General features: G+C 42.4%; 1 protein-coding gene across 1 annotated transcript; it reads right to left on the minus strand.

Moving 5' to 3' along the window:
* Positions 1 to 7,756: 7,756 nt before the first annotated feature.
* On the minus strand, positions 7,757 to 18,581 carry FGF23 (fibroblast growth factor 23). The gene is made up of 3 exons (XM_032254512.1): positions 18,116 to 18,581; positions 11,671 to 11,774; positions 7,757 to 10,046 (listed from the first exon to the last, which is right to left on the minus strand). The coding sequence occupies exons 1-3, from the start codon at positions 18,528 to 18,530 to the stop codon at positions 9,606 to 9,608; spliced, it is 960 nt and encodes a 319-aa protein (XP_032110403.1). The 5' UTR covers positions 18,531 to 18,581; the 3' UTR covers positions 7,757 to 9,605.
* Positions 18,582 to 18,956: the final 375 nt, after the last annotated feature.

Raw genomic sequence — 18,956 nt, forward strand, 5'->3', positions numbered from 1 at the left:
GGCGTGGTGGCTCACACCTATAATCCTGGCACTTTGGGAGGCCAAGGTGGGTGGACCACAAGGTCAGGACTTCGAGACTGGCCTGACCAACATGGTGAAACTCTGACTCTACTAAAAATACAAAAAATTTGCTGGGCATGGTGGTGTGCGCCTGCATTCTCAGCTACTCAGGAGGCTGAAAGAGGAGACTTGCTTGAACCCAGCGGGATGGAGGTTGCAGTGAGCTGAGATCACACCACTACACTCCAGCCTGGGCCACAGAGTGAAACTCCATCTCAAAAAACAAAGACAAAACACTAGAACTTATTCCTTCTCTCTATGATTTGGGGCCCATTAATCAGCCTCTCCACATCTCCCTTTTCCTCCTCTTTCCAGCCCATGATAACCACGATTCTACTTTTTCCTTCTGTTGGATCAACTTTGTTAGCTCCTACATATGAGCAAGATTATGCAGTGTTTGTCCTTCTGTGCTTGGACTTCTCTTGGCTGTAACGGTTTCTCAGACGTTCTTTGTTGTTTAATGACCGTGACAGTTTGGAAAGTGCTGGTCAGGTATTTTGTAGGGTGCCTTTCTGTTGGAATTTGTCTGCTATTTTTCTCATGATTAGACTGGGATTTTGTTTTGTTTTGTTTTTGTTTTTGTTTTATTTTTGTTTTGTTTTTTGAGACAGTCTCACTCTGTCGCCTGGGCTGGAGGGCAGTGGCACAATTTCGGCTCACTGCAACCTCTGCCTCTGGGGTTCAAGCGATTCTCCTGCCTCAGCCTCCTGAGTAGCTGGGTTTACAGGCATGTGCCACCATGACCAGCTGATTTTTGTATTTTTAGTAGAGATGGAGTTTCACCATGTTGGTCAGGCAGGTCTTGAACTCCTGAGCTTGTGATCCACCCACGTCGGCCTCCCAAAGTGTTGGAATTACAGGCGTGAGCCACTGCGCCTGGCCTGAGCCACTGTGCCTGGCGAAGACTGAGGTTATTGCAAAGTAAGGTTCCATTTTCATTACATCATATCAAGGGCAGATGCTATAAATATGACTTGCTTCATTTGATTGTTGATGTTGACTCTGATCACTTGGCTAAAGTAGTGTTTGTCAGGTTTCTCCATTGCAAAGCTATTCTTTTTTTTCTGTCTTTTCATACCATACTTGGGGAAGAAAGTCAGGAAGTCACTGTGCACACAGGGAGTAGGGATTTATGATCCTTCTTTCTGAAGATGGAGTATCTACAAGTTATTTGGAATTCATGGAAGTTTTTTTTTCCTTATTACCTTATTTATGTATTTATTTACCCAATCATTTATTTATATCATTTTGGACTTGTGAATAGTTATTTCTACTTTGGGTTATAATCCCATGCTACTTTTTTTGTTGTTGTTTCTCAAATTGCTCCAGCTTTAGCCATTGGAAGCTCTTTCAGTTGGCTCGTGTTCCTTTGAAACATCCCCGTCAACTTGGCTGTTTTTATTGATGTTACTGTTGTTTAAACACAGTTGCAGTTTCTGTCAGTACGAGACCCTCCAGGCTCCTCTTGCATATTTCATGCCCCTTTCCTAGAACCAGCCATTTCTTCAAGGCACTGTGGTTCCTTTTATTAGAGAATGGCATCAAAAACCAAGATCTGGGAGCTAGACATGCTCGTCACTATTGAGGCTCTGTTTCTTTAGGTCCTCTCAGCTGACAGGACAAGGAGATATATGTGTGTATACTAATCCATGTATGTATACATAGCTATAAATATTTCTATATGTGACCATCTGTATTCATCAATGTACTGCTTATGTGCAGTTCCTTTTGCCTTTAGTCTCTCAGACTTCGCTCATTTCCACATTTTCATAGATCAGTCAGCACCTTCTCCGCCACCCCAGTGAGGTTGTTTTATACACATGTAGTATAGCTAGATCACCTTGTTCCATAAACATTTTTAAGTTGGCTTGCCTATTTCTATTTTAATAAGTCTGCTGAGACTGTACTTGTGGAATAATTGACATTTTAACAATATTGAGTCCTCCAAATCAGTATAGTATATCGCTCCAATACTTATTTTTCTCATCAGTGTTTTTTAATATTTATGTATTATATCAAATGTGTCCCAAATTATCTTATGTTTTTGTCTGTTCTTATTTTATGTTTATGACTGTTATAAATTGAATTTTCACATTTTAATTTAAAATTTTACTTTCCAGTGTTTGCTGATGGTATATAATTGTGTGTGTGTGTGTGTGTGTGTGTGAGTGTGTGTGTGTAGCTAAATTTACATACTATTTTTAGCTTTAGTTCTAGTAATTGCTTTGTGGATTCCCTAGGGCTTTCCACATAGACAATCATGTCATCTCAAAGTAGACACATTTTTATATTTGTATGTCATTTGTTTCTTGCCTTATTGTACTTCCTAAGACCTCTAGCAGAATTATAAAAGTACAAGTTGAGCATCCCTAAATTAAAAGTTTGAAATCCTAAATGCTCCAAAATTCAACACTTTTGAGTACTGACATGAGATAGTGATACCTTTGCTTTCTGATGGTTTAATGTATACAAACTTTGTTTCATGAACAAAATTATTCAGAATATTATAAAAAATTACCTTCGGGCTATATAATTTCATGTTTAGACTTGGATTGTATCCCCAAGAATATCTCATTAAAAAATTCAAAACACTTTTGGTCCAAAGCATTTCAGAAAAGGGATACTCAATCCATAATGAAAGAATACATTTTTGCTTATTCCTAATCTCAGGTCAGGTTGTGAATCTGTCTTAAGATATGATGGTAGCTGTAGGTTTTTCATAGATGCATTTTATCAGGTGGAAGAAGTTCTCTTACATTCCTAGTTTGCTGAGCGTTTTTGTCATAAATGGATATTAAACTTTGTGTAATTTTTCCTGTGTCTACTGAACTGATATTATTTTTCTTCTTTGTTAATATCTTGGATTACATTTATTTAAAAATGTAAAATCAGTCTTTCATACTACCTGGAATAAACTAAACTAGTATTATTAAAACTTTTATATATTGTCAGATTTGGTTTGCTATATTTTGTCAAAGATTTTTGTATCTATGGTCACAAAGATTGTGTATTTGTAGTTGGTTGGGTTTTTTTTTCTTTGCCACATTTTGAAGTCCAAGATATTTTGTCATTGTAAAACAAGTTAATGAGGGATACTGCTCTGGAAAAGTTTGGGTAGGTATGGTTGAAATGTTAGTAGAATTTGCTAGGGAAACGATGTGAATCTGGAGGTTTCTTCATGGGAATTTTTGGATAATTATTTAACTTCTAAAATGGAAGGCATTCAGATTTTCTGTGTCATCTTGTGCCAGTTTTTATAAGTTTAGATTTTTCAAGTAATTTTTCTCTTTCATTGAAGTTATGAAAGTTAGTGGCACAAAATTATTTTTAATGTTCACTGACTGTCTTTTTAATTTCTTTCATGATAGCCCTTCCATTATTTTTCTGTTTGAATTTAAATTTTATTTATTTATTTGTTTATTTGTTTATGTATTTTTGAGATGGAGTCTCACTCTGTTGCCCAGGCTGGAGTGCAGTGGCACGATCTCGGCGCACTGTACCTCCGCCTTCCTGGTTCAAGTGATTCACCTGTCTCAGCCTCCCAAGTAGCTGAGACCACAGGCGCCCAACACCACTCCCGGCTAATTTTGTATTTTTAGGTGAGACAGGGTTTAGTGGAGACCAGGTTGATCTCGAATTCGTGGCTGATCCACCTGCCTCAGCCTCCCAAAGTGCTGGGATTTACAGGCATGAGCCTCTGCACCCGGCCCCCTCTGTGATTTTTCATATTCGTATTTTGTATTTTCTCTTTTCCTTCATATTCTTGGCAAATAATTTTTCAGTTCTATTAATTTTTTTCTTGAAGCCAATCTTTCTGTTGTCTCTTTTCTAATTCACTGATTTCTGTTCGTTCTTCCTCTGTCTACTTATTTTTGACCTAATTTGCCTTTATGTCCTCCTAGAGTCTTATTGAATAATCTTAGATTGATTTTCACCTTCTCTCTTTTTATATAGAAGCTTTTAAAATATAGAATTTTTCTAAGCACTGCTTTAGCTGCGTACCACAAATTTTGCTATGTTATATTTTTATTGTCATTTAATTAGATGTACTTTCTATTTTTGATTTGCTCTTTGATTCCTGTTTTATTTATGAATGTGCTATTTGACTCAAAATATTTGGGGACTTTTTAAAACAACTTGGTAATTTTCAATTAAATGGCAGGAGAGACTATTCTGTAAGATTTTGAAATTTTTAGTTAATTGAGACCTCTTAGCCAAGCATATGATCTATTCTGATGGATGTTTAATTTGTAAACAGAAAGAGAACGTATTCTGTACTTGTTGGATTTAGTGGTCTAAACATGTCAACTAAATGAAGTTAGTTAATAATGTTCAGATATCTATATCCTTACTAATCTTTTGTGAATTTAATCAATTATTGAGAGAGGGGTGTTTACATTTCTAACTAAGATTTGGACTTGTCTATTTTTTCAGTTTTGTTACTTTTCTTCATGTATTTTATTGCTTTGTTTTTAGGAACATGAACCGTTATGATTTTTATGTCTTCCTGATGAATTAGCCCTTTTATTATCATTATGAATTTTTCCTCTATTGATGGCAGTATTCCTTAACTTGAAGCCTATTCTCTATGAAATTAATATAGTAAGTTCGTATTTTTTGTATTGAATGTTTTTACTGTGTATTTTTCCATGCTTTTCTTCAAGTGTATGTTTTCTACAAAACATATAGTTCGGAGTTTTTTTAATCCGATTTGGTTATTCCTGCCTTTAATTATAGTGTTTGGCTCATTTATATTTAATGTAATTATTGATATAAATTGGTTTAGTCTATCATTTTTCTGTGTGTCCCATTTGATTTTTGTTCTACTGCTCTTCTTTTTCTTTCTTTTGGAATAATTGATTTTTTTTTTTTTTTTTGAGACAGAGTTTCACTCTTGTTACCCAGGCTGGAGTGCAATGGTGCGATCTCGGCTCACCGCAACCTCCGCCTCCTAGGTTCAGGCAATTCTCCTGCCTCAGCCTCCTGAGTAGCTGGGATTACAGGCACGCGCCACCATGCCCAGCTAATTTTTTGTATTTTTAGTAGAGACGGGGTTTCACCATGTTGATCAGGATGGTCTCGATCTCTTGACCTCGTGATCCACCCGCCTCGGCCTCCCAAAGTGCTGGGATTACAGGCTTGAGCCACCGCGCCCGGCCAATAATTGATTTTTTAAAGTATCCTATTTTAATATCTCTATTGGCTTTTTACCTACACTGCTTTGAATTATTATTATTATTATTAAATTTTTTGTTTTTAGAGATAGGGTCTCACTCTGTCAGCTAAGTTGAAGTGCAGTGGCACCATCATAGCTCACTGCAACCTCCACTTCCCAGGCTCAAGTGATTCTTTAGCCTCAGCCTCCTGAGTAGCTAGGACTACAGGTGCATATTATTATTGTGATTATTTTAGTGGTCACTTTAGGGATTACCATATGCATCCTTAATTTATTACAGTCTAGAGTTAATATTGTATGATTTTTACATACCATGTTATAATCTCGTAACCGTATTGTTCAATTTACCCCTCCCATTTTATGTGGGAGTTTTGCCTATGTATTACATCTATATATGTTAAAAAACCTGCATACAGTGTTAGAATTTTTGCCTTAGGCAGTCTGGTCAGTGAAATCAGGGAAGAAGGTATACAATATATATTGTTTAAATGTATTCACACATTTAATGATGGTTTTCTTCCTGTAATTCTAAATGTCCATCTGGTGTAGCTCCTTTTCAGCATGGCAATAATCTCTCTATTTTTATTCCATCTTAATTTTGAAGGATATTTTTGCTGTACAGGTAATTCTAGGAAGGTAGCTTTTGATTTTCTTTCAGCTTTTTCAGTGTGCCATTCCATTGTCTTCTGGTTTCCATTGTTACGATGAGAAATCCCCCACTAATATAGCTGTTCCTCTATGTGCAGAGTGTCATTTCTCTACAGCAGCTTTCAGATTTTCTCTTTATCTTTTATTTTTAACAGTTTAACTGCAGTGTACCTAACTGCGATCTTTGCATTTGTCTTGCTTGGAGTTTTCTGAGCTTCTTATATTAGTACACTTATTTTTAACCAATTTTGAGAAATTTTCAGCCACTATGTCTTCAAATATTTTTTACTCCCCAATTCTTTATGTTCCTTTTCTTCTGGGACTCAACTTACTCATGTATTAGACAACTTAATAAGGTCTCACGGGTCACTGAGGTTCTACTCATTTTTTAAAAACTTATTTCTTCTCTGTTATTCAGATAAGATAATGTATATTAGCTTTCTTTATCTTTAGATCATCTTACTAGTTTCTAGTGACTGCATTTTTCTCTAGACTGTGCACACGTTTTTTCCTGTTCTTCTCATGTCTAGTTATTTTATTTTGCTGTTACTGATTGTATAGGATACCATGTATTAAGACTGAATCATGTCATCTTCCTTTAAAAGGTGTTGAGTTCTATTCTGGCAGTCAGTTAAATTATCGGCAGATCCCTGTAGTTTTGTCAAGATTGGTATAATTCTCTTTAGAGCAAGTCTATTTCAGTTTTGAATTTAGTTTTCAGATATACCCCCTGCCTCTGGGCTTAGTTTTGTAAGAACAGCCTTTGGAGTGCTAATGCACTCAGTAAGGTCTCTTCATCCAGGGTTGGCTGGATTTCTAACATGTTTCAGCATTGCATATCTTCTGGTATCACTCGCCATTCATCTCCTACTGCTGTCGCAGGTGATTTTTACAGGACTCAGCGAATCTTACCCTGTGCATGTGCTACCCAGTCTTTGGCCAAAGACCTGTAGTGAATACTCATGCACATATGTAACATCTTCCCTTTTCATAGTTCACTCTGAAAGAAGGAATTCTGGGAACACCAACCTCAGAATATACATCCATTATCTTGCTGTCCTGCTATCAAATCTCACAGGGCAGTAACACTGTGTATGTGTTAAGTGCATAGCATGTGGTTTACTGAGATACTGATGTGGTTGTTTTGGTGTGTATTTTTCAAATAAAAAATTCCCTCTTTAAAGAAAACGTGAGTGGGTGTGGTGGCTCACACCTGTAATCCCATCACTTTGGGAGGCCAAGATGGGTGGATCATGATCTCAGGAGTTCGAGACCAGCCTGGCCAAGATGGTGAAACCCTGTCTCTACTAAAAGTACAAAAATTAGCCGGTGTGGTGGCAGGCACCTGTAATTCCAGCTACTCAGGAGGCTGAGGCAGAAGAATCACTTGAACCTCAGAGGCAGAGGTTTCAGTGAGCTGAGATCACGCCACTGCACACTAGCCTGGGTGACAGAGCAAGACTCCGTCTCAAAAAACAAAAACAAAAATAAAAAGCACTTTAGGGTATGAATGATCAGAAATCCAATATTGATAAAACTTCAATAATTCCGTCTAGATCGATTAAAATCATTGCGTCTGCTAATGAATGGAAGAAATCTTTGAAAATTTAAAAATTCTAAAATCTATTTTCAATTTTGCCATTTCTGGATTTACCCAATGTTCCCCTCCCATAATCCTTTTTATTCTTATATTCCGACTTGCTTTTGTATAGTATTACAAAAGGGTAAGCTAACAGAAGCTGAGATAAATTTTATTTTTCTTTTAAACAGAAGAAAGGAAAAAGGGGTTACATTTTTATAAATATCTATAAATATAGAAGGATAGGCAAAATCTTCCAAATAAATAAATAAATATTGCCACATGACGATGGATATTAGAAATTGTAAAACCTCTGATGGTAGTGTTGAGTTTGTGAGATTACAACCAGCTTTCCACCAAAATCCTTTTGGGATTTTTCACTGGGGAGCCTCCAATAGCTAATTACACAGGATAATATTTCCAACAGGAAATGAAAACAAAAACATTAAACTATTTGCCATGCATGGCTATATACTATTATACATAGTTTTACTGTTTCAGGATAGGAACCAATCCTTCAAGTTCAGCTTAAAACCATCAGGTAAAAACAGTTGTCCAATGTTTCTCTGATAAAAGAATAGATGAAAGAATAAGGTTAGTACATGATGGCAGTGAGGAAAAAAAAAAAAGTGGGGAGAAGCTGTTGCTGAATGGACTTTGCTTGTTAATATTCTGTCCTTCAGGTGGTCATTGAAAGAGAGGTAGGAAAACGGAGCCCCTCGCAGGAAGAACCGCAGTAATGGGGAAAGGCTGGGATGAGAGCTGACTGTCAGGCCCAGCTGCCTGCTACCCCTCTGCTCCTGTGCTGCTTGCTTTATGAAGCTCTGCTTCCTCCAGATAGCACTGGGGCTCCTGGGACTGAAAGTTGTCTTCGTTTAAGGCACCAAGAATTTCTAAGGGGATTGAGACCCAGATGTGTCAGCCTAGGAGTGTTTTAACTGTCCCAAGAGCCACTGCTGCAGCAGAGGCCTAGAGACCACAGCCACGAGCCCGACCATCTGGCTGCCTTTTGGTAACCTCTGTAGCATGTCCCCTGGTTATCGGATTTCTTTCCCCTTGAGTCCTTGATGCCACTTCACTTAGAGAAAAGGAGACGATTTTTCAGTCACAGAAAACCTAACCCAGAGCAGTCCCAGTGTCTCTCGGCCCCCTTCTCAGTCACGTGGTTATTGTTTGTTCAGAATGGATTACTACTCAACCTGGAAGTAGAGCCTTAATTGAATGCCTCTTAGGAGAGTTGGAATTTATTTCCATTTTGAAAATATGGAATCTAGCAGGGTAGGTTTTCACGAGCCAATATAAAAGCGATTCCTAAGATCAAATTTTCAAAAACCGGAGACGGGGCTAAGAGGTGAGGCTGTATCATGAGCCACTTGGGAACAGAGTGGGGCCATTCTGGGCCCTCTGGCTGTGGCTGCAGAGAGGGAGACAGCGAGACACAGCGTGCTCACCCTGAAGGGAGGCTGAGTTTTCCTGTGATTCCTGCCTCAGTTCAGCAAGCATCAAGTCTAGTTGTCAAGTTTTCACCAGCCTACCACTGGTGTTTTGACAGCTGTTCTCCAGAGAGGTTCAAGGAGGAACGAAGGCTTGGAAGTAGTGTTTTCATCAACTTGCGCCATTCAGCTGTCAATGTCAAGGTCTGCACACTCAAATGCCAGTGGGATCCAGGCACATAACATAAAACACACACAGGGCAGTGGGGAAGCTTCTGGGATCTCTGGACCGCCTCTTCCCTACACCTTCAAAGTTGTGAGCTCAGTAACCCACTGCTTTTTTTTTTTTTTTTTTTTTTTTTTTTTAATGCTTAGAGGTGATAAAGAAGAGAGGCCCAAGGAAGAGAAATGTGTTGGGGAGAGACCCTTTCTCTCTGCCTTTAGGAAGGGGAAATTTCTAGTTTACCTGTTGGGGTTTCCTATTCAGAAAGGTGCTCTACGTGAAGTGAGGAAGGCGGTGAAACCCCATGACTTGAGCCTCAAAGGTCAAATCTCATAGGACCTCCTGGGGAAGGGACCCCACAGAAGCCCCGAATTCCATACATTACCCCCGTCACCTTTCCCAGCCTCGAAACGTCAAGGGAGCTGGTCCTTGGGAAGAGCTGCGTTTGCTGAAGGATGGGTTAAAGAGGGTGCCCTTCCAGCGGCCCTAGATGAACTTGGGGAAGGGGCTGCAGCCTTCCGGGCCTGTTCCCTCAGCGCGGTTGTTCACCCGACCGCCCCGGACCATCCCTAACGGGTCGCTGCCCACCGGGCTGCTGTCCTCGGCACTCACGAGCTCCTGCGAGCAGGAGGCCGGGGCCGGGGTCATCCGGACCCGGGGCTTCAGCACGTTCAGGGGGTCTAGCTCCGCGTTGTCCTCGGCGCTCCGGGTGTGCCGCCGCGGTCTGGGGGTGTTGAAGTGAATGAGGGGGATCTCGTTCCTCCGGGACAGGAACTGGGAGTACGGGGGTGGGTTCATGCCTGGCAGGAAGGCCCTCTTCGCCCGGCCCAGGCTGACCAGGAAGTGGTGCTCAGGAGACTGGTAGACGTCGTAGCCGTTTTCCAGCCTCTGGGGTCGGAACCTGCAGCTCTCCGGGTCGAAATAGTGCTGGAAGGGCAAGAGTGAGCCGCGTGAAGGCGGGGGCCGCACCCACCCCCAGCTCCATCTGCGGCCGCTCGCTGGTGCCCGCCAGCCCGAGGCCCTGCAGTGCCCGGGGCGCTGGGCCTTCACCCCGTTGTGCCCTGCTAGGGTGAGGTGGTTTTGACTGTGCTGAAGCAGGACGGCTCCCCGTGGAGAGATCGCGGCCCCTGGGGGCTGCGCTCAGTGCCCGGAGGCCCGGCCGGCCTGGCCTGTGGCTTTCCTGGAGGAGGCCCCACCTCGTCCTTCCCGCCCGCGACCTTTTCCAAGCCTCTGCTGGCGGAAAGCTGTCTTGGCTTTGTCTCCCTACTGGGGAAAGGAGACGGGATGGAGTTTATAGGGTCAAACATGAATGAGGGCATTGAGGCCAGAGAGACGATTCGGTATAGGGATTGGAGACATGAACTTTGCCGACAGAGGAGCTGAGTTTGAGTCCCCTGCCACCAGCACTGGGTTTCACTGAGCCCCCCCACGAAGGCCTTTGCGTGTTATTTCTTATAGTACCCAAACTCCACACGGTAAGTAGTTTACAGACCAGGACTATCTACATGCCTAGAAGGTTTCAGCAGATGTTTAGTGAGTTATCTGGATTTCAGGAGTTGTTCAACAGCTTTTTTTTTACCCTACTCTAGCCAGACACTATTGTAGGGGCTGGGACGCAGCAGAAAGCACAACAGAAAGTCTCTGTTCCTGCGGAGTTTCTGGTGGGGATGAGTGATAGTAAGAGACTCCTGAGATAAGCAGTCCTACTATTTTACTGCAGGTATTGATCGACTTACCACCTATGCAACTTACGACCATTCGACTTTACCACCACAATCACTAGCCACGACTGCTCCGCGTCTGGCAGCGCAAACGTTGCCCAGCTGGGCATATGACAGTGAGGACCAGCTTCCGGCAGCACGACCATCTCCGCCTGCACCATTTCAACTGTACATATAGCCTACTCAACTTACGACCAAATCGTGTTACGACCCGTCCGCGGTCCCGACCGTGGTCGTAAGTCGAGCACTAGCTGTATTTCAAAATCCCCAAAAAGAGGCCAGCAGCCTTCAGTTTGGGAAATCCTTTGCTCACCAATCCGAGTGAATAGCTCTTACAATTGGGGCAAGGGTAATTAATTAAAAATCTTCAACTGGAGGGAGCTCCACAGGTCATGTGGTCTATTCCACTTCACTTTTTCCAAGTGAAAATGCTGAAGTTTGGAGAAGTGAGGAGATTTACCTAAAGTCACAGCTAGTCCCAGAATCAAGAGGACACCAATGGCTTTTCACTTTCTAATGTACTTTACAATGCGAATTGACATGACTTGAGGACCTATGACTGCATACCAGGGCCTGTGCTAGATCCAAAACTGGATATGAACGGGCAGTGAGACTCAGAGCTGAGAGCCTGGGATCCAGAGCCTGACTGCCTAAGTTCAAACCCCATCTATCAAACCTGAGCATTCAATACTGAGACCGCATGAAGTACTCAGGGGAAACAGGTCACCAGGGTACACTGCAAATGGAATTGTTAAGCTAGAAAAGTCTATGTCCTGTCAAAAAATTAGATAATTCTTTGCAAATGGCAACCAACACAAAAAGAAACTCACTGATCCAAAAATGTTGCCTCTGAAGTCCATGCAGAGGTATCTTCTGCTCATCACACCTGTAATCACCACAAAGCCAGCATCCTCTGATCTGATCATCAGGGCACCTGTGGAGAAAACCATGGTGGGACAAAGATTCATTGCACATCGAATTCCCACCTTTAAGCACCTCCTGAAAACCCACCTTCATGAAACCTCCCTGGATTGATTCTAAGGGTGGTGATGACTTCAACACCCTTAAATTCAGCCTCATTTCTACATATTCAGCCTTTCTTCTGACATCCTCTCTTAACCCCAGCACACATATAGTCATTCACCTCTTGCTTCATCTTGTTGCCTGTGTGGGGCACTCTGAACTCCTGACATTCGTCTGCAAGTGTTGAACACATGTTTCTCTCTCTCTACCTGGGCTGTCTTTATTTTCTCCTTTGCCTTGCTAATATCTTTGAACGTTTGTGGTGGTAGTCACATTCTTTCATGCCTTCTACTTTGTGATTTTTAAATGTATGCTGAGGTGGGCCAGGTGCAGTGGCTCACACCTGTAATCCCTGCACCCTGGGAGGCTGAGGCGGGCAGATCATGAGGTCAGGAGTTCGAGACCAGCCTGACTAACATGTTGAAACCCCGTCCCTACTAAAAATACAAAAATTAGCTGGGTGTAGTGGCACGTGCCTGTAATCCCAGCTACTCAGGAGGCTGAGGCAGGAGCATCACTTGAACCTGGGAGGCGGAGGTTGCGGTGAGCCGAGATTGTGCCATTGCACTCCAGCCTGGGTGACAGAACAAGACTCCGTCTCAAAAAAAAAAAAAAAACAAACAAACAACAACAAAAAAAAACTATGCTGAGATATTTTTCAAGGATCCAGCTTGTCCATAGAGTCTGATTCTCCACCTGGATGTCTGCGTAATTGTCTAATACATCAGTGAACACCCAGTATGTGCACAGGACATTATTAGAATTGATCTCCCTCTTCCTTCTCTAGTTATTGAAGTCACTCATTCTTCAAGACCAGGCTCAGGTGTCACCATCTCTGTGAAGACTTTCCTCATCTGTCCATGCAAAATCAGTTGCTCTTTCTTCTCAGCTCCTCAGGGCAATGCCTTCACCTCTATTACAGCATGTACTCCATTTACCTTGCTTTAACTAAGTTTACCTAGTTAGTGCTTTCCTTAGAGTGAGCTACTTAGGAGAAGAGGGCATGACTATTTATATATGTTATATCAATATATGTTATATATGCTATATGTTAGAATTGATACCAGTGATGGCTAGAATTTCCTTCTTGGGCTCCTCTTGGATTTGTTCTTTGCCATCTTCTCACTTGGTGGTGACCCCTCCCGGTGCAATCCCTCATGGACTTTCAGGGTCCTGTCTCAAAAACTAGTCTCCGACAAGGCCCTGAAACCCATTCACACTACCTTCATCTTAAGTAATTGATAATGGCTTTAAGTATGCTTTCTGTTTTGTGGCACGGCACAATCACACTATATACTAGTGTAACATGAGTGATAATTCAGCAAGACTTCTGCCCCAAACGTTTAATTACCTGACGTTTTCTGTTAAAAATCATTACTTTAGGTCTTTGGGACAACTTCCAGTTGCCTAACACAGAATTTCCAGGTGCAACTCATCTGACCTCGTAGCCCCCAGGGAGGCAGCTAGAATCCCACTCAGGGTTTCTAATTCCTCTTCTGCAACTGTATCTTGGAGAGTCTGTAAATGCCCAATGTCTGTGCCCAGCAAGTGATGGAAACTTGTGGGGTGATTTAAAGCCCAAACCTCCTCTCCCACCCCATGTAGGCTCAATACAAGGACCTTTGAGAAAGTAAGCAGGAATAATTACTAGCTGAGTAGAAATCATGATAGGGACTGAAATTAGAATGACACAGAACAGAAGGAATGAGGATGGAGACAATCCCCAAAAAGCTTAGAAAGGAAGAGGACCAAAGAGAAGCTACTTGGTTTCAAAGTTTGGCTGAGGGGAACCTTGAGGGGAGCTTCCAGAAAGTGGACTGGGGTATGCCAGCTGCAAAGGATGCTGAAATTCCTCCACGGTGGTGCCTGCCTGTGTGTCTCAAATGTATGGCTGGTTTTGTGGTAAACCTTTGGAGAAACAAAAGGAACATGTAAGAAATGGTTTCTGTTCTGGTTACTTTTCAGTCTAATTGGGGAAAAAAATCCATTTAGTAGTGGTCTTTGAGTGGTTGCACTCTAAGCACTTTACATATTTTAAATTCTCAAAACAAATGTTATATTGTTGGTGCTAGTTATTATTAGTAGGAGTAGCAGTAGGAGCAATATCCTAATTTAACGGATAAGGAAACTAAGGATTGAAACTCAGGTCAGAGACATCTTCTTCCTACTACCCGGTAGTAAGCCTCCAGCAGAACTCACTGGAAGTCTGAAAAGACACCATCAAGTGCTAAGATACATGCTGCAGGCAGTGAGGACAAGGAGTCACGACGCCGAGGATCAGAGAAGAGGCACTGAGCCAGGCACCAAGAACCAGGGTACTTAGATTCTTGTCCCAACTGTGCCACTTGCTAACCTTGCAGCCTTGGGCGACTAGCCTCAGTTTCCTCAGCTGTGAAATAGAACAATAGCTGTCCTGCCTACTTCACAGGGTGAAGATGAGAATCAAATGGGATAATAGTGGCAAAAGTGATTCCAAAGTGTCGGGCAAACAGAGGACATCACGTGGTGTGTTCTGACCTGCCGTTTATGCCAAGTCTTGACAGGCATGCTGTCCTGATGCTTGGGGTCAGTGTGGGCACTGCATATGGCACACACGTTCCTGGTCTCCAGAGCCAGTCCCCCTAGAAAGTATCCTGCAGGGTTGAGGAACTGTGAGCAGCTGCTACCAAGGTAGCAGACTCTTGCATCAAACAATGTGAGCCAACGTGAAAGCTTAGAAAATGTGAGAGAGTCAGAGTTTCTTTCCTTTGCACTTTCAAAAGGCATCTTTTCACAGTCTGCACAGATTCAAGGGAGAATTTTGGAGAATGAAAGAACAGATGACTGACTGCTGGAGCCACCAGCCCTGCTGGAGCTAGGCAGGCTTGATGGACTTTGCTTTCAATGAGGGAGGTGTCTCTATGTGTGTGACCTTGGAAGAGCATGAGGTTTGGGGTCAAGATTTCCCCTAGGGCTTTTATACTTGTGTGACCCTTCAGCCAGTTATTTAAGTTCTTTAACTCTTGTTTTTTCATATGTAAAATGAGGATGGCAGAAACATTTACCTCATTTGATCATCTTGAAGACATAATGAGATAATGTTTTTATCCTTTAGAAAGCACTTGCCAAATGCTAGTAATTTTTACTGTTACTGCTTTGCCTCAACCTCTGCTTATACAAGTAGAAAATTATCTACTTTGTTCTACACTTATGGCCAGTAAGTGATAAATAAGATGGTGGTAATGAAGTGCTTTGAGCATCTCAAAAGAAAAATGGATGAAGAAGGGCTAAGGAGCCCAATGGTAACTCAGCTTCAAGTAAAGAAAGTTCCTGTGGGGAAGATGGAGGAAGTGAAAATATCAGGATCTAGGATGTGACACAACCAGGGGCAATAAGCATCTCTCATTTGCTGTTTCCATATAATGAGGATAAAGAGGAGCCGGAGGATGGCCTTGTTCATGGAACAGGTGATATGGACATCTTAGGGGTATTTTAGCAGCACCTGTGAGTCTCAAGTGAGCTTGAAGCATCTGGTATGCAGTAATTTCATTTTGTCAAGTCCGATGACCCAAAGATGGGGTGTGCACCCAACTCTTATAATTTATTACAGCAAAATAATAAAATGTACCAGATTTTACTAGAAATATATAATTAGGAGGGGAAAAATACACCTTACGTTTTAGGTTTCCGTCAGTGTAAAAACATTGCTTTACAGTCACTGATGAGGTCATTACAAATCCTTCAGCAGACATTTAATTAGTTGTGTTTCTTATCTACATGCATTAATCTTTCCTCTTTCTTTTGGATAATTTTTTTTTTTTTCAGATGGAATCTCTCTGTCACCCAAGCTGGAGTGCAGTGGTGTGATCTCAGCTCACTGTAACCTCCACCTCCCGGGTTCAAGTGATTCTCCTGCCTCAGCCTCCTGAGTAGCTGGGATTACAGGCACGCCACCATGCCCAGCTAATTTTTGTATTATTAGTAGAGACGGGCTTTCACCACATTGACCAGGCTGGTCTTGAACTCCTGACCTGAAGTGATCCTCCTTCCTTGGCCTCCCAAACTGCTGAGATTATGCGCGTGAGCCACCACACCTGGCCTCTTTTGGGTAACTTTTAATGGTAGTGTGTAATTTTTTCCCTGCGCTTTCCCTCCATCATAATACACATGCTAATTGATTGAACAGAACAGAAAGTTATCTATATAAACTAGGAAAAGTAGATCTCCCTCCCACTACTCTGACCCTGAGGTCCCCTCTCTACATTCATTAAGTCTTTAAATATGCAATGTTTAGCTAATGCTATGTCTAAGAAAACAAAATCACATTTCTATTTTTAAAAATCTGAAGTCAGTTCAATTTATTTTGCTGCTTCTCAGTCATTTTAATTCACTCCAGTTAGCACTCAGTGATCCCTTGGGGCCTGATACCAGGTGGGCTTTCAAGGAAAAGGTCTGCAGTCCAAACTGCCAGCCCAGGAGGTTGACTCTTCACCCTCATTCCCCACCATAGCCAGCCTGTTCTGTTCTACCCTAATTCTTGTTTAGGAGGAAACGTCTTTAGGGAGCTCCTTTCAGCAATAGGATTCCAGGATTCGAGACAAGTTGCGTAAACATTCTCTAGTTGGATGCAGCCCTTTCCATCTAAGAAAATCAAAATAATTTACCATAATCTACTATCCTGCATTTTAAATCACATACAGTCTTGAATTGGAGGAAGGGTAGCCCCTCCATGAGAGGTGCAAAATTGTATTTCCTAAAAGTCTGATAGTGAGCTGGGTGACAAGGCAGGATGACAGACTACAAGGACTTGAAGAGTTGTGTCTTACTTTTCAGTCACAGAGCTTGGTTTAATGCCGGGCACATTGTAGATCCTGCTAAATATCCATTGAATAAAATGAACAAGACTTCGGATGCATCAAGCGCATCCAGATTTAATTCAGATTTTTGCCACAAGACTCAAGCTTGGTTTTCATGATGTTGACTCCTGAGTCTTACTATATCCTCTGGAGTTCTGGAACCTGTCTGTTACTTGGAGAGAACTTTTCTCCCTCCTTTTATCGCCTATCAACATGTATTTAGCACTTAAGAGGTTTAAACTATTAACTTTTCATGTTATATATCTTGCAACCAGGATTAAGGACCTTTGGTTCTTAGAAGAATAAATGCCTTGCACACAGCAAAATAATTATTTAATTTTTTATAACAATAAAGGGCAAAACATAATTCCTATGTTTTCTTTGGTTAGAGATTGTGATTACTTTTTCTTTCCTTTAATTTGGTCTATATTGAATCAGTTTGCATTTTTCTGTATCCTTAGAGATGTTTCACGTTTTCCCAAAATAGAAGATCCAGTCTTTTTCAATATCTATGCCCGCTCCCACCACATGACCCCTTATACAGGTGCACACAAAGGGGCCCTCATTTAAATCATAGCTAATGGATTGATTATTGTGGATTGCAATCCAACTATCCACAAACCTGATCCTTAAAAACATTCCGGTTGTCCCATGTTGCCAACCATCTGACTAGATTGACTTGCTACAGATTTTCACCTTTCAGTTCCTCAGAGAAGAATCACCAACTCATACTGGGTATCTGGGTATCTGAAGCACCCATTAAACCTGTTGGATGGATGCATGCATGGACAAATGAATGGGTGGATGGACTGTCTACTTGGCCATTCTAACCAAGACAGGTCTGTCTTTAATACATTTTCCCAAGAATTTTTATAAGGCCAAAGTTGGAAAGAGCCCCGAGATTGATCTATTACAATCTGGATAGGACCCAGGAATCTTCTTTACAATCTCCCTATTTAACCCAGTCCAAAGTCCATGAGCTGAAACTTAGTGTCTGCTGATCTACCTGGCTTCTTTTTCTGTTAGCCTCCTTGCCTTTCTTTCTGTGCGTTTTTTGAATCTTTTGACAGAGCAAAGGGAACATGGCTCCCACTCTGGGAAGGGCTTTAGTTGAAACAAATTATTCATGTAGAGAAAAACGAGCAAATACTAATTAGGAGAGTGACAGAATCTTCCCCTAAAATTTACACACACACACTCACACACACACACACACACTCTCTCTCTCTCTCTCTCTCTCTCACACACACACACACACACACACACACACGCACAATAAGACAATAAGTGGTTCCTGGGCAGAAAGCTAGGAGGGTTAGTTGGCTTAGACCTCCAGTCTGGTCCCCCACCTCCCCAAGCCCCTACAGATGGACAACAGGGGCGCTCCCCGTTCTTCCCAGCCTGAAGCCCTACTCACTGTAGATGGTCTGATGGGGTGCGCCATCCACATGGCCATTCTTGTGGATCTGCAGGTGGTAGCTGTTCCTGGCTGTGGCTGTGTACAGGTGGATCAGGCCACCCCAGCTGGAGGCAAGCAGTGGGGAGGCGTTGGGATAGGCTCTGAGGACGCTCATGCTGCAGACGCTGCACAAGGCACAGACCCAGAGCCTGAGGCGGGCCCCCGACATCGTGCTCTGCTCTGAGTGGCTAGAGCTGAGATTGAAACCTGACACTCCTGTCGGGCCTCTCCTGGCCCAGGCCTCGCTGGCCCTTTCCTTCTCCCTTGCAAGTAGCTGGTGTGAGGATCCTAGACTGGATTCCCTCCTTTTTGCCATCAGACTTTTAAAGGGTAGCAGTGTGACATCAAACAGGAAAAACTCCACTGTCCACATCCTCTGTGTTGTAATCAGCCCATTGAAAGAAAGTGCAAAGACCCCGGAGGCACACGGAAGGCACGTCGGTTCCAGACACACACACCCCTCAATTTCAAGCCAACGCTCCAAAAAATGAATGACGTGTGGGCAAAAGTTATCTGCCACTCTGGGCTGTCTGTTGACCTGTCCCACTTCCATCAGGAAATGTGAAGGCAGCCAGCGGTTCCCAAAAAAAAATCCAGCTTCAGTCAAGCAGTCAACCGACTCTTAGGCAATTAATCTCCCGTCGAGTGTACTTATTTTGGTTTTCTTTAAATTCCAATCAGCAAGTATGTATCCCGTGCTTAATCTGTGAGCAGCATCTGGTGGGTAGCTTGCAGGATATAGAGATACATGACACCATCAGGAGAATGGCATCCTCTGAGACCCCCCCACTTCATGAAA

Source organism: Sapajus apella, unplaced genomic scaffold (assembly GCF_009761245.1).
Source record: "Sapajus apella isolate SASKATOON/1434 unplaced genomic scaffold, GSC_monkey_1.0 scaffold86, whole genome shotgun sequence".
Classification (NCBI taxonomy): domain Eukaryota; kingdom Metazoa; phylum Chordata; class Mammalia; order Primates; family Cebidae; genus Sapajus; species Sapajus apella.

Coding starts and splice junctions, on each gene's coding strand:
- FGF23 (XM_032254512.1), bottom strand. CDS start 18,530: ATGTGGACAGTGGAGTTTTTCCTGTTTGATGTCACACTGCTACCCTTT. Junction 11,775..18,115: donor ACCCCATCAGACCATCTACA/GTGAGTAGGGCT, acceptor TTTTCTCCACAG/GTGCCCTGATGATCAGATCA. Junction 10,047..11,670: donor GAGGCAACATTTTTGGATCA/GTGAGTTTCTTT, acceptor TTGCCCTTCCAG/CACTATTTCGACCCGGAGAG.